Raw genomic sequence first — 16,247 nt, 5'->3', positions numbered from 1 at the left:
GTTTCTGTGTCTCCCAAAGGGAGGATAAATATTCCTCTCATCGAGAAGAGTCACACCAGCAGCACTCCGTCCATCCACAGCCACAGGTCAGAGACGTGGAAATATGGTGTGTATCTTGAGAAACACTTGCTTCGAGGAATCCTTGGTTGTACTGCGCGACGCTCGCACAAACCTGTGGGCGCTGACCCTTTTCTTCCACGCAGCCTTCTATTACATGACTCTGGCGCTCATTTCAATAGACTGCAGTAGCATGTGATCAGCTGAGAAAAGGCTAATTTCTCAGACTGAATGACTCAGTGTCCCTGGGCTAGGGCGGACAGAGGAAGAGGAGGAGGAGGAGGCGGTGCCGCGCTCTCTCGGGTGCGAGCGAAGCCTTTTTTTTTCAATAGTCTCCTTAAAAGTGCAACCCTTTGATCCGGACCGCGGCTGGCGCCTAAAAACAACATAAGTTGTCTGTCCATTAAGGAGTCTGACAAATCGTGACAGATTGTTTATGCGTGGTAATTAGCGGTTCTGACAATACCTGTCTTCACTGCCAGGGACCTTACATAAATATGTTGTGAAAGCCCATTTTTCTTTACTCCTGTTCAAAATGGGAAAGACATGAGTGCGTGCCATTATAGTAAAGCAGATGTGAGCTGATCTCCTGAATCCAAGAAATAGCTAATTGCCTAAAATTGGTCAGGGCAATAATTAGAACGTTTTAAAGCAACTGTGACAAACAAGGGCAATGTTTACCCTGACACCACGCAGAGCATGATGGGAGGGAAAAACAATTCAACAACTGTTAAAGAACTTATTGTAAAAGAACTGTAGCAAAGAGTGGTATCTTTGACATCATCAAGTCCCCATAAATGCATTGGACACTAGCTACATGCTTACTATTTGTTTGGGAGTGATGTGAAGGAAAAGCCTTTTTCTGCCCTACAATTACAAAAGGTAACATACTGGGGATTTAACTTGAACTGTGGGCTTTGGTCAGATGAGACTAAGTTGTTGTTTTTAAAGTGCAAACACTCCATTGGGATTGACGTAGAACAAAAATAAATATGTGGAAAATAACCCAATGCCCACTGTTTGGCATGGTGGAGGATCTGTGATGCTGTGGGTCTGTTTCTCTTCCCAAGGCCATGGGAACCTTGTTCGAATGCATGGCATCACTAATTCTTAAAACAAATTTTTTCAATTCAAAATCTGGTGGTCTGTACCAAAATCCTGTAAGTGGGTCAACATTTGTTCTCTTAGCATGATAGTTATCTAAACCATATGGCCAAATCAGGTTAGAAATGGTTCATCAGAGGCTAAATCAATCTTGCTCCATTACCATCTCAGTCTCCAGACCTGAAAACAGAAAACCTGTGGAGTGAGCTGAAGAGTAGAGAGAGGACCCATGGTTTCTGGACAATCTGGAGATGTGTGCTTTAACCTTGTGAATTGTTATAGGAGAAGACAATATGCTGTCCTATTGTCAAAAGGGGGTTGTACATCAACCCTTGGCAGCAAGGGTACCAACAGTTATGCCAATGTTGCTTGGGTTAGAAACACTTCTTTGCTCATATGGACATTTTTCTCTTACCAGATGTTCTAGAATTAAATGTTTTTTTCTAAAAAATTAGTTTTCAATTTGACTACTGCAATAAAATGTGAATTTACTTTACATCTTCAAAAAGCGTGCCAAGAAATGTGTCCACTAAAAAAATCAATCTTGCTACCAAGCTCGTCTTCTTAGCTGCGGAGCTGTGAGTTAATGGCACTTCTTAGCTTTTATTATCAGGAGAAATCTTCACATGCCTCCTTTTTGAAATTGATTTAAAATGTTTGTGACTATTTCACTGACATATTATGGCTTAACGACAGTGCTGATGCAAAACTCAAACTTGCGAGCTGGCCGAGCCTTTTAACCCAGAAGCAGTTGTTTCCAGAGGAGGATCCAAATTTTAACAGTTTTGCTCTATTTCAGTAAGGTTTCATGCCTCACTGACTTTTTTCTTTTTTTTTTTTTTTTGTTGTTGCTTTTTTTACATAAGAGAACCAACCACATGCTAAAATGATAATCAGTTAGAATTCAACTAATTTGGTTGAGTAAGCACATTTTAAAATTGGCTCTAGCTACTAACTATTGTAGAATCATTAATTCAAATCAATCCAAACAATTGGATGCAAACATGTTCAACAAATATTATTGGCTAAATCCTAACAGTTTTTCTTAGCAGTGTAAAAAAAAAACAAAATAAAAAAACGTAATCTCTTTGTTCTAGGATATAATTAGGAATAAAGCACCATTTGGGAGCGTTTATTCTTTATGAAACCATTAAGAGTTTGTTTTGTTTAAGTGTATTTTGAAGTTGGTGATATTGCTAAACTTCCCCAGTCTATTTTTCCCCCCCACATACCACTCTGCCCGGCCCCCGTCCCCGTTGATTGGCTGCCTCCCTCTCCCCGCCTGCATTATTATACAGCTCTGCGCTCCAATCTGGCCGCATAAACATGAGGATACCGTCACTTTAACAGAAGCGTTCCCACGACTGAGTCAGAGTTCACACTTGAACAGTCGTTTCGCTTTTTCCCAATTTTATTTGTGCCAGTCGAGACCTGTATGGCCCCATCGATCGCCATGTCAGCACTGACCGCCGGTGTGAAAAGCGAAGACCTCTCCCCCCGCTCGGTGCTCGTTAGCAGAGGCGAAATGCAGACCAGCCTGAGCCCCGCAGAGGAGACCGGGAAGCCAAAAGTCGCGATCCTGCCGTTCAGTGTCGAGGCGCTGATGGCTGATAGGAAGCCCAGCAGAGAGGTGCCATCTCCGGACGGCGCGGCCGGGACGTCCCGGGCGTTGGGGAAGGGGACGCGGATGGGGTCCTTCGCCGGTCTGGACGCTTCTGTTTCTGCTTTGCCGATGAGCTCTGCGTTTTCTGTGGGCGACATAATGAACATGTCCGAGGATGTGCTGATTAAACCCGAGAGCCCGGATAGTCAAGAGAGGACTTCGTGGATACAGAGTCCACGTTTTTCTCCAACTCCTCCAAGTAAGTTTTATTTAAAGTGCTTGTTAGGAATTCCCGCATAGGTAGATTTTAAATTGTGTAAGTTTAACGCTTACATTTAGGACACCTGCGTGTGTCAGCCCATTTTTCCACCAGATATTTTCAGTTTTTAAGATGTCGTGAAACTTTTGTTTTTTACTGGTTCGCTTTGTGTTCTTGCAGGACGTTTGAGTCCTCCTGCATGCCCGCTGCGCAAACACAAGACGAACAGAAAGCCCCGGACCCCGTTCACCACGTCCCAGCTGCTTGCCCTGGAGAGGAAGTTTCGCCAGAAGCAGTACCTCTCCATCGCGGAGCGCGCAGAGTTCTCCAGCTCCCTCAACCTCACAGAGACCCAGGTCAAAATCTGGTTCCAGAACAGAAGAGCCAAGGCTAAGCGCCTCCAGGAGGCAGAGCTGGAAAAACTGAAAATGGCAGCGAAGCCCATGTTGCCTCCGGCTTTTGGGATCTCCTTCCCCCTCGGCGCGCACGTTCCGGCGTCCTATGCGGGGACGCACCCATTCCAGAGGCACTCGCTGCCGGTGTCTCCGGTGGGACTATACGCCGCGCACGTGGGATACAGTATGTACCACCTGGCCTGAGGGAGGACGCAGACTGAGGGCAGTGGGACTACTTTTTTAAAGAGAGATTGGGCCCTTTCGCACCAGTGATGCGACAAAAAGAAGCATCCAGGTGGGGAGGTCAGTGTTGCATCTGGTCAGGGAGGGTAGGAGCAAGGCCTCCTAACGGACCCACACTGACGACCTTGTATTTTCTTCTCTTTTGACCTGGTCGGTACATTCTGAAACCGCAGAAATTATCCAACGATGTGTGTCATTTAATCTGAAGACTCACATGTTTCAGACAAAATTCTTTGAAGATGGATTTTTTTTTTTTTTTTTTTTGCAAATGTGGAAGATGTCCTGCAACCTTGCAACATATTTTGACCTTAAAATTAAGTGTGGACATTTAACAGGGCGTCCATGACAGCCAGGTGAAAGGTGACAGGACTTTTTCTCAGAGAGCTTGTCATTATTTTCGCAGCCATTTGGCTGGGTTTAAAAAACATCAACGAGTTGATGTCAAACTAAATTAAACCACGGCTTTGCAATTTTTATTTTCTTATTTTATTTTATCTTTTACTTCCATGTAACTGCGCAACCACATCGTGTCATCCAGTCCGTGAAATCTAGAGAACCACAGCATCTGTTTTTTGGTTTGTTTTTGTCAGATTTTTTATGTTTTGTTCAATAACAGCACTATCTGTTGTCGGATTGATTCCCTTACTTTTGGAAGGGAAAACTGTACTGTAAAGTAATGTACATTTGAAAAAAAATATCCTCATTTATATTCTGAATATATTTGTGACATAACTTAACAATAAATTGTTTATTCTTTTTTTTTTTTCCATGAAGTTTTTCGTTTTAAATGACGGTTGTTCATTTTATCTGCAGGAAATATCCATTAAATCTATATTAAACATATTTTAGAAGGATTTAACACAAAATAAACAGTTTTTTAGTGTTATAGATTTTAAAGAGGAGATTGGCGTTAACATCTAATTAAACAATGTAAAAGGTGAACGTTGACAGTCTGCTAGGGTTGTTCCACATAGGATAACCAAACCTGACTTTACATTTTTATATTCAGGCTAGATTTGGACAAGAGCTATGAACTGAAAAAAAAAATTGGAATCTTTTTTTTTTATTATCACAAAAGTCTTGTTCAAAGAAAAGGACTGGTCGACCTGCATGAAAAGTAGCCTACCTCCATGCAGCGCCCACAGTTTGGAGGATCAGGCCTGTTTTTGCTGGTCAAACTCACACATCTTGAGGAAAGTGTCGATCAGATGAAACACAGGTGGATTAAGAATGAGTTATTATAATATCACCAAAAGACATCATTTAATTGATCTGATCTCAGTCGAACCCTCTCATGGTCTCTGTTTGTGCACGTCCCTGCGTTGGTGTGCAGTGGATTTAAACATGTCATGTTATTTTGAGGAAAAGTTGCAACATCAGTATTTCCTGCTGATTCCAAATGTCGGTTTTCTTTCAATTTTACTGATTCAATTTTCTTTTTCTTTTTTTCTTTTCCAAGGGCTGTAATGCATAACAAAGGAAAATATGCTGCAGGCTCCTTAGTGGAGCTAGTAGTTTTGAAACCAAATGAAAATGAAGGATTTTAAACACTATTGACATTTATGCATCAAAGCATATGGGCCGTATCCTCTGATTTTTAATGTGCATACTGTTGGCTGATGCCTGAAAATGGGATTGGACTTCTTATTTCTGCTGCATTTATTGAATGGTGGTGAGGGGGGTCCGATTTATTAAACATTTGACCTGCTGATCACAGCTCTGACCCGATCATAGGAAAATTGTCTGATTCCGATCAAAGGCCGATTGATCGGTGCATCTCCGTGGGAAGTCTCTTCTTCGTTGTGTGGCTTTTTGCTTTGAAACATCTAACCCCGTGGACAATCACGTTTGCTGACTTTAAACCCAACAGATACATATTAAAAAGAGCTCAGAAACAATCAGCTGTGTCTGTAATTACGTGCGTTTGTGGTGTAAAGTGACACCTCTTTATATCCTGGGGAGGACCGAGCCAAGAGTTTTGAATCCCTGGAGTAAACGCATGTAGAAAATAACTGAACAGAAACTTAAAGTCATTTTCTGCCATCAGGGAACTTGGATGACAAAAGAGGGACCAGATAGGAGGGGAAGGGTGGAGGGAAATTAAAGACTGCTTCGCGGCGCTTTTAAAGGCTTTCTCCGGACTTTCCTGCCATTCAGGCAGGGGTTAAACTGGAGTAAAATAATTGCTGTAATGAGCAAAGGCAATCTGCCGCAGACAGAGGCCGGCTCCAGCGAGGCTGTAGCTCCAGGCAAGGCGGAACTTTTATCATTCCTAAAATGTCAACGGGGGACTGGGACGGGCAACACTTTCAGCGCAAAGCGCTGTGATTTCCTCCCGAACAACAAACCAAAACCAAACCTCTTCACTTTACTCAGGTACAATCCCTTTCATTTAGCTTTTATTATTTAAAAATCAGTTGAATTAATTTCAGATGTTTTCTTTGGCTTGACTCCTCAGATCATCTGCGCTCCGTCTCATCCAGCACGCAGGCATGAATTAATACATAATCCCGGACAATAAGTTCAAATCACACGGATGGACGCTCCTTCTGAAAGGAGCAGAAACTTGACACAAAGGAGCCAAAGAGGACCAGTCCTCTCCTCTGAAGCCTTTCATTCCTTTTTTTTCCCCCCCACCGCTCTCTATCCTGCCAGGGGCCAAACACAAAACAAAAGTGGCTTGTTTATATGGTCGAAAAGATCACAGGAGGTTCTTCTGACTCCGTAGTAAAACCTCTTGATCCCCAAATGAGACAAATAGGTTATCATTTTGGATAAATGGTTATGAAAAGAAGAGGTCTTTAACCTTTGAATGGAGGAGATATTATAGACAATTTAAACTTTAACAAATGTCTGTTATGCAAAATAAAAACATTTTCATTCAAAAACATAAGCCGATTTTGCCTTTTTATGTCCTTGCAGGTAACTACACGCCTGTCCAGCGTCACATGCAGCCTATAATAACACCACATGAATGTTATAAATCATGGCTCAAAGATAGCCATCACCGGCAATTTCTTGCGGATGTCTCTCCGCTAAAAGCAAGGAGGCCAATAAAACTTGCCTCCTGCAGAAAACCAGATGTTCATGTTTTAACGGGAAATTACAGTAAAATCAGAGTATATGTTTTCAGAAATGAATCTCGGAATAAGCTTACCATGCAGTCAGCTTTGAGGAATTAAATAAGGGGCAATATTTAAAACGGACAGATGTAAATTGTCCCGCATTTTATGTGTGGTTGTGGTCTGGATTCAGCAATAAACCTGATTAAGAAGCGGATGGATTCAGCAACAGACTTTTTTTTCACCGCGACCCACTATGGAAGAAGCGGTAGAAAATGAATGACTGACTGACATTTAGGTATAGTTATTTTAATATTTTAAGTGTATACATGAGCTGTTTTACAGAGAATATGCTGGTGCATATATGTGGAAAAATAGAAGCTGCTAAAAACTTGCTTGAATGAGGAAATTAGTTTATGTATTAGAAAGTCCACTAGAGGGCAGCACTGCCCTTGTCCCCATGCCTCAAAAGGTTGAAATGTGCTGCGGTCATCTGACTTTGGCCTCCCAGTTCTGTGCTTAGCAGAGACAAGAATAAAGTCCTCAACGGTAAATCTGTTAAACCATTAAACACTATATCAAACTGAAATGTATTATTAACCTTAATCATTATAAAAGCCAAAACCGATTAAGGTGTATTTGGTGTACACAGGGGAATAATTTAGAGATTGAGTAATTTCCTAATGCAGGCTAATGAGCAACATTTCAGAATAGAATAAAATAGTCTTTATTGTCTTTGTCCTAGGGGGCGGGGAGGGTAGGTTTTATTTAGTGGCATTCGAGTAAAGGGAGAGAGATCCCAAATCTGTCAAAAAATACCTATTTGCTTAGCACTCAAATATGGCCTTTAAGGAGGTAAGAAGAAAGCTCTTGTTGAAAGACCACCATAAGAAGTCTAACTTGCAGTTTGTCACTTGCCAGGTCTGGACACAACACATAAACTAAGGTGCACTGGTCAGATGACACAACAAGTGAACTTTTCAGCTTACATGCAAAATAAGGAGGAAAGCTAACATTAGACACCTGAGCACACATTCCCCATAGTGAAACACGGTAGTGGCAGCATCATGCCGTGGGATGCTTTCCATCAGAAGAGACAGGATTTGCTTCAGGTAGGCTGGTGCATGGATGCGTCTAAAAGTTACAGAACAGTGGCTCTTTAGGAGTAGAGTTAGAGACCCATGGTTTAGCGGAGTCTTGCGCTGAATGGTCAAGTCAAAGTCCAGACTTATATCCAATTCAAAATCTGTGGCAAGACTTGAGAACTGATGCTCAGATGTGCCCTTTTCAGATATTTTAACATGATAGATGAAACTTTATAGCGTCACAAAAAATGGAAATATTAAAGGGGTGTGGAAACTTTAGCAAGGGTCTACAGTGAGATACGATGGATACCAAATAAAGTCTTGTCAGAAGTACATCAACTGTACCATGCATGTTCTGTAAATACATTCCTAGTCTTTAACATTAAATAAATCAACAGCCTAAAAAGATGAATTAGGGGAACACAGGGGGATAACATGTTTAACAGCAACGCAGCCTCTCTCAACAGCCTGCTTGACTGACCAGCACAATTATTATAAACAGAGTAGAGAATGTGCCGGTCATCTATTGGTGGAAACATTTCCTTATGTGCACTAATGAGGCAACATTTTTCTTAAAAAAATGCAATAAAAGTGCTAAATGTGATGGAAAATTGCCTGAAAACCCTATAAATGAATCGGAATCACAAACTGCATGGTCACTACTTTAATGTGAATAGGTTTGTGATGTGTTCTTTATGAGGGAATTTTTATTTTAACAAAGCAGAGAATGATTGCTGATTGCGCAGCGTTTAGCGTTTTTGGTGCAGTCCCTGAACACTATATTGCCACGGACCCCTGCGGTTTTAATGTTCTGTTCTCGTTTTGCTTTTAAGAGTAGGTGCATTGTGCGGCCCTATAATTATGATTAATAAGAACAGCAATTAGGCTTTATAAGCGCACTGTGGGCCGGTTTTCCTTATAAGCCACATGGAGCTGACTAACAGTTTGGTCCTTTTAGGGTCAGTTTATTACAGCTGTGAGGAGCTCAGACATGACGGTTCAGAAGCAGGGTCTAATACAAAGTAAAACGAGTTTGGAGAATTCTGGGGATTCCTCACTGAGCAGATATAACTCCAGTTCCCAGTATGGCAAAATGCCTGCTGGATATTGTGGCATTATAGGGTTGCGCACATTGCAATGCAACATTGTGGTTGCAGAATTATACTCAAAACACCATAATCAGTTTGGAAATGTGTGTTAACCACATGGGCAGTTTGTTTAATCCATTCATGGATAATAATGTTAAAGAAATTATCGACTTTGTGCAAAGAAAAAATTTTGGAATCCTAAAGTTTGACAATGATTTTACTCAAATATGCAATGCTTTGCAATTGTATTCAGAAATCCTTCTCATTCAGTCAGGTTGCAAGCACAGATTTCAATGGATTGGAAGGTAAACATCTGCCTGAATCTCAAGTCTTCCTACAGGATGCCTTCTAAGATTGCTAGTGTTTAGCACCATCCATCTTCTCTTCAGCCTTGTCTGTGTTCTGATGAAAAGAAACCGCTGCTGTCATAAGATGCTGTTTTTTAGGGGTGGACAGCCTTTTATTTTGACCCCAGTTTTCTCAAGTTTATCTTAGTTAGGGAGGTAATTGTAGGTAATCGTCATTTGGTTTATTTATTTGAATAGTTAAGTTCTGGCCAATATTTTCAGATAGTTTCCTATTGTTTATTGTTTTGGCATTAGCCCAACCTAAGATTAAACCCAGCCTGAATCTAAAATTAACATAACATACTGGAAATAAATGGTTGTAAAATAATACAAATGTGTTTTGTGGCTACTTGAAGTCTGATACCGATGGATCACCTGCATGTAGTGTCCTGGACACCCCTACACAGGCCATAACAAAATCCATAGCCTGGTGCTGCCATTACCATGTTTCATGGTGTGTTCCAGTGTGCTCAGGAGACAGGCGATCTTAGTTTTTCTTCAAAATGTTCTCCAGTTGACAGATTCCTCACCCTGAGCTCTAGATCTTTGCAGCTCCTCCAGAGCTACCATGGGTCCCTTGGCTGCTTCTCTGATTTAATGCTCTCTTTGCCCAGCCTGTCAGTTTAGGTGGATGGCCATGTCTTGCTAGCTTTGATGCTGTTCTATCACTAACGTTCTCTAACACCCTCCGAGACCTTCTGAGAAGGATTAAATTTATGCTGAGAATAAATCAAAGGTAGGTGGAGCTTTTTTACTCATTACGTTCCCTCTGAAAGCATTTGGGTGCCCTGGATTTTATGTAGGGGTATCAGAGTAAATAGGGTTGAATACAAATGCTGCCGTGCTTTTAAATTTCTATTTGTATGAATAGAAAAACAAAATGCTTTTTTAACCCTCTTCACAGTTATGCACCATTTTTTCTTGGTCGACCATATGAAATCTAAGCAAAATACATTGAAGTTTGTGGTTGTTTGAAAATATGTGGAAAACTTTAGAGGATGTGAATAGTTTTGCAAAGCACTGTACACAATGAGAGATGATGAATATTCAATAAAGACTTGTCTTAGACTACTAAAGCAGTAAAAAGTGAAACAATCCTTGTAATTGTGCAGTGTGGTACTTGGCTAACTAGCACCATCTGCTGATGGACTTAAGTACCTTAAGCCTGTTGTTTCGCCCAAAAGAAGAACCCTGACTACAAACCTGCTTGTTTCTGAAGATGCTCATGATTCTAACGCCTAAACATCAGCATATCTACTGCTTGATTACTTCTTCGAACACAAGCTCAAGATGACTACATGAGTAGGCCGCAGGGATAAAAGATAACCATGGAAAGTCAGGTCAGAATAAAAATTATATTTAAAAATAAAACTTTGGAGAATTTGTGAGTGAACTATTCGCAGCAATGAAGCAAACCAGGCAAAGCACAGCAAAAGCATTGATTAAAATTTTGAAACAGAGAAGTAATATAGCATGTTTGCATATGTTTTTAATTAATATCAGTCAGTTGATGAGTCATTTATTATCGTAGAAAAAACACTGCGCCACTTAAATGGTTTCTGTTATTTATTATCCGGCTCAAATATTCTAAACTTGTTTCTATGAATAGAGCAGTCCAACACGTTCTTCTTCTCAGCATTTCAGAACTTGAGGTACATTTCAATCCATAACCCAAAAGTAGATTTGAATGTATGTTTAAACTGGGACAGGTCCCCTTAGGGATGCACGATACATTGGCATTAACATCAACGTCGGCCAGTGTTAATCATTTTTTAACATACTGGTATCAGTTCGCTTATTAAAACTGGGTAAAACTGGGTAAAACTGGGTAACATTGCTGTTATCTGCCATAACAGCAATGTTGATGTCACATATTGATATCGGCCGAAATTGATGTGATGGTACATCGCTAGGTTATATTATAGGTAAATCTCATTAAAATCCATAATCATTGTGATTTGGGCCATGTGGGTGGTTGCCCAGGGTGGCATTAGAAAAGATTTCCATGTTAAGGTTTTTGGCCAACATGTAGAAATCACTCAGGGACACAGGAATTAAACAGTAAGTGGTTTATTTAGAATAGATTATTCTTAGTAAGATCTATCGTCTTTGTTTAAATTGAAGAATTTATGGGAGGCCCCCCGATGTTTTGGGGGCGCTAAGCATTTGGCTTAGTTTGCTTATGCCTTGGGCTGGCACTGACACGCATAAACCAGGATCATGACAAAAGGGAACAAGCAGATAAAAGCCATATAACATATCTGTTAGATTTGTCTGGAACAGGGATGTCCAAAGTGGATCCTCGAGGGCTGGTTTCCTGCATGTTTTAAATGTTTCCCTGCTTCAGCACACCTGATTTCCATTTATGACTGATTAACAGGCTTTTGCTGAACTGCAGTCATCTGAATCAGGTGTGTTAAAGCAGGTAAACATCTAAAGCATGCAGGACATCAGCCCTTGAAGAGTGACTGTACACCCCTGGTCTAGAACATGTTTTCTGTTGCCTTTTTTGCATGTGCAGTGTTTAAAATAAGAAGAGTTTTTTGCCCAGGGGCGTTACAATGCTTCTTTTCTACTTGGTAACAAATCATACCGTAGGGAAGCCATGTTTGCTTTAAATGGTGCCACAGAACTAATTGACTTTATTCGTCGCACCTTTTAAACACTTGCCAAGTCTTTTCTGCCAATGCCAAACAATTTATTCTGCTAATGATTCCTGTTTTGAGTGTCTGGTAGCACAGGTAGCTACTGACAATGGGGTGCTTCAATGTCCCCTGCGACAGTGGTGAGCTGGTTTCTGCTGACGTTGGACTTTCTTCTTACCATTCAGCTTGCTTTGAAGAGCTATTTTTTTATTTTATTTTATTTTATTTTATTTTATTTTATTTTACCAGTGCAGAAAACCAGCAGGGGAAACAGTAAAAGTTCTTTCTATGTTGCTAGATCACAATAGATAAACTATAAGAATCATGTTGTGCGAACAATTCTTCTGTCTGCATAAAAAACGGCTCATGGTTATACAATGGAACTTATAACCTAAGGGGTTATATTATAAACACTGTACAATAGTTTGCTTGTGCATCACTTTTTTAGTAGTAGCAGATTGTAAAATAATGACGTGCTTCATGTTTTTAATGTTGTGAAATCATTCGGACTCTATAAAATAATGGTTAAAATAAATCCATGTCCAAACTTCACATGTTATTTATATTTTAGTAAATTTATTTTCATATTTTAATCAATACTGTTTTTATTTTATGCTGGTCCATATAACACCATTCTAGCAGTGTTCTACATGTGACTCTGAATGCAATAACGCAGTTCAAGCAGCAGAGGCCAGCAAAGGACAGGACTGAAATCAACAAAGCAAACTTGTAAATAACAACAATGCCACATGGTAACCTTGCTATCGGTAAAAGAAATAATGATGCCAAGCTAAAATATATGGCGTTCCCCGTTTTTATGCTGTTTTTGCTGTGCAGTTGGGAAATATTTTGTGTCAAAGTTACATTTTACCCTTAGGTCATCCCCATGTCTCAGGTTAAACCTAATATAACAGCTATGCTAACTGGTTGAAAAAAATGAAGTACTTTCTTATAACACTTTCATTGCTGGTGTTTCACAACTTTTTCCACATATACAGGTCCTTCTCAAAATATTAGCATATTGTGATAAAGTTCATTATTTTCCATAATGTCATGATGAAAATTTAACATTCATATATTTTAGATTCATTGCACACTAACTGAAATATTTCAGGTCTTTTATTGTCTTAATACGGATGATTTTGGCATACAGCTCATGAAAACCCAAAATTCCTATCTCACAAAATTAGCATATCATTAAAAGGGTCTCTAAACGAGCTATGAACCTAATCATCTGAATCAACGAGTTAACTCTAAACACCTGCAAAAGATTCCTGAGGCCTTTAAAACTCCCAGCCTGGTTCATCACTCAAAACCCCAATCATGGGTAAGACTGCCGACCTGACTGCTGTCCAGAAGGCCACTATTGACACCCTCAAGCAAGAGGGTAAGACACAGAAAGAAATTTCTGAACGAATAGGCTGTTCCCAGAGTGCTGTATCAAGGCACCTCAGTGGGAAGTCTGTGGGAAGGAAAAAGTGTGGCAGAAAACGCTGCACAACGAGAAGAGGTGACCGGACCCTGAGGAAGATTGTGGAGAAGGGCCGATTCCAGACCTTGGGGGACCTGCAGAAGCAGTGGACTGAGTCTGGAGTAGAAACATCCAGAGCCACCGTGCACAGGCGTGTGCAGGAAATGGGCTACAGGTGCCGCATTCCCCAGGTCAAGCCACTTTTGAACCAGAAACAGCGGCAGAAGCGCCTGACCTGGGCTACAGAGAAGCAGCACTGGATTGTTGCTCAGTGGTCCAAAGTACTTTTTTCGGATGAAAGCAAATTCTGCATGTCATTCGGAAATCAAGGTGCCAGAGTCTGGAGGAAGACTGGGGAGAAGGAAATGCCAAAATGCCAGAAGTCCAGTGTCAAGTACCCACAGTCAGTGATGTTCTGGGGTGCCGTGTCAGCTGCTGGTGTTGGTCCACTGTGTTTTATCAAGGGCAGGGTCAATGCAGCTAGCTATCAGGAGATTTTGGAGCACTTCATGCTTCCATCTGCTGAAAAACTTTATGGAGATGAAGATTTCATTTTTCAGCACCTCCTGGCACCTGCTCACAGTGCCAAAACCACTGGTAAATGGTTTACTGACCATGGTATCACTGTGCTCAATTGGCCTGCCAACTCTCCTGACCTGAACCCCATAGAGAATCTGTAGGATATTGTGAAGAGAACGTTGAGAAACTCAAGACCCAACACTCTGGATGAACTAAAGGCCGCTATCGAAGCATCCTGGGCCTCCATAAGACCTCAGCAGTGCCACAGGCTGATTGCCTCCATGCCACGCCGCATTGAAGCAGTCATTTCTGCCAAAGGATTCCCGACCAAGTATTGAGTGTATAACTGTACATGATTATTTGAAGGTTGACGTTTTTTGTATTAAAAACACTTTTCTTTTATTGGTCGGATGAAATATGCTAATTTTGTGAGATAGGAATTTTGGGTTTTCATGAGCTGTATGCCAAAATCATCCGTATTAAGACAATAAAAGACCTGAAATATTTCAGTTAGTGTGCAATGAATCTAAAATATATGAATGTTAAATTTTCATCATTACATTATGGAAAATAATGAACTTTATCACAATATGCTAATATTTTGAGAAGGACCTGTTATTTGGCTTTTGTTCTGCAAAGTTCAACTGAGAAACACATTTGTTGAGGAAGAATAAAAATAAAAAAGTGCAATAACCTTTTTTGAACCACAGCTTGATTCATTTTTAGTATTTAATCATCTTAGGGTCAAATCTGTCGTGAATTAAATTGAATCTGCTAAACCCACGGTAAAGATCCGAGCAAAATGTGGGACAAAAGGCTGACAGTAACACTGAAGCAGATGCAGGAATTTCCATCCAGTGCTGTTTGTGTTCTACATGCAACAAACTGTTGCATTCTCCAAATGGCTAGACTATAGAGTAGGGTTGCAGAACAGAATCCTTTTCTTCCAGGATTGGCAAAAATCTCCCACAACCTTGTGGAAGGGCAGTGCCTGTGAGTGGGCAGCAAAGCCTCGGTGACCCGTCCCCTCCTTGTCTTGTGTCATGATGTATGTTTGGATGGGTTGTACTGGAATTCTAATTTCCCCTCGGGGATCAATAAAGTATCTTTGAATTGAATTGAAAGATGTTTTATGTTCTGACTGAAGCCTGAATTTTATGGCAACAATTCTTAAAGGTTTGTTTTGGCACAAAAACAAGACTGTGAATCACAAAAAACAACCATACCATACCATTAGTAAATCATTGTGGTGACACCTTCATTCTCTGGGGTTTCATTTCTTCAGCTGGAATAAGACTTATTGTGAAGGTGAATTAAATTATGAAAATATGAACAAATCTCTTTAGACCAAATACCTGAACCAAAACCTTCGCCTACACAGCTGAAGATAAGCAGGGATTTTATTTTACAGCTTGACTCTAAAGGCCAAGCAAACATCCATATCAACAAAAAAATTACTTCATGAATTGAAAATTCTACTTTTCAAATGGTCTAACCAGGGTTCAGAACTAAATCTGAAAGAAAATCTTTGGGGTCACCTAAAGGTAACTGTGGACAAGAAAAAATCCTCACAATCTAATAGATTTAGAGAACTTTGGCAATGTAGAATGGGCAATATCTAGAAGTGGGATGCTGATAAACTCATACAAAACAGAGGGGAACATGAATTAAACAAATGGTGCTTTAGTTTAAAAGTTTGCACACTTATGCAACCAGGTTATTGCACATTTTTTAAATATTTTTGTTCTAAAAGATTAGTTCATTTCTCAGTTGCATCATGCAGGATAAAAGTCAAACTATATAAATCACTAAGGATCGTCATGTTCTGGATCACTGGGTACATCTGGATCTTTTACAACCAGGTGACATTAAAGTAAAAAAAGAACAACTCCACCTAAGAAGGCTTAGATGAGATTTTTATGTCCCTGTTCACAATGTTGCTGATGCAGCCATGCTTGTGTTTGAACAATTTTCAGCTCTACCACAGTGTTGGACTCATAGCTCAGCAGTTTTACTATACCATAACTATAAGGTGGTGTTTATGGACCACCTTGTCTACTATTTATTCAAAGAAGAGAAGAAGATATGAAGTTTGACAAAAATTTTCCACCAGTTCTCGTAGTTTCTGAGTGACATATTTTCCAAATGTAAACAACAGGGAATCTCCTCTTACAATATTTTGTCACACTAAGTACCCTTTTCCATTTCTTTCTGTTCCATTTTAAACAAAAGTTTAATCCTCACAAATGCCACAAAGGAAATGTTGGGTCTAGGTGGTCAACTGTAGAGGTACCTGATGCCCTTTTGTGCACTACTTAGGCTTTTTCGTATCTCCAAGTTTCTGCTCGACCATGAAAGCCTGTGTGATG

The 16,247-nt window shown here is 40.3% G+C and overlaps 1 protein-coding gene across 1 annotated transcript; it reads left to right on the top strand.

Moving 5' to 3' along the window:
• The first annotated feature begins 2,485 nt into the window (after positions 1-2,485).
• msx1a (muscle segment homeobox 1a) lies at positions 2,486-4,418 on the top strand. Its single transcript, XM_047346586.1, has 2 exons — positions 2,486-3,023; positions 3,204-4,418. The coding sequence occupies exons 1-2, from the start codon at positions 2,597-2,599 to the stop codon at positions 3,620-3,622; spliced, it is 846 nt and encodes a 281-aa protein (XP_047202542.1). The 5' UTR covers positions 2,486-2,596; the 3' UTR covers positions 3,623-4,418.
• The last annotated feature ends 11,829 nt before the right edge of the window (positions 4,419-16,247 follow it).

Source organism: Girardinichthys multiradiatus, chromosome 20, assembly GCF_021462225.1.
Source record: "Girardinichthys multiradiatus isolate DD_20200921_A chromosome 20, DD_fGirMul_XY1, whole genome shotgun sequence".
Classification (NCBI taxonomy): Eukaryota; Metazoa; Chordata; class Actinopteri; order Cyprinodontiformes; family Goodeidae; genus Girardinichthys; species Girardinichthys multiradiatus.
The sequence above is the reverse complement of the archived record's forward strand: the minus strand, read 5'-3'. Positions and strand labels throughout refer to the sequence as shown.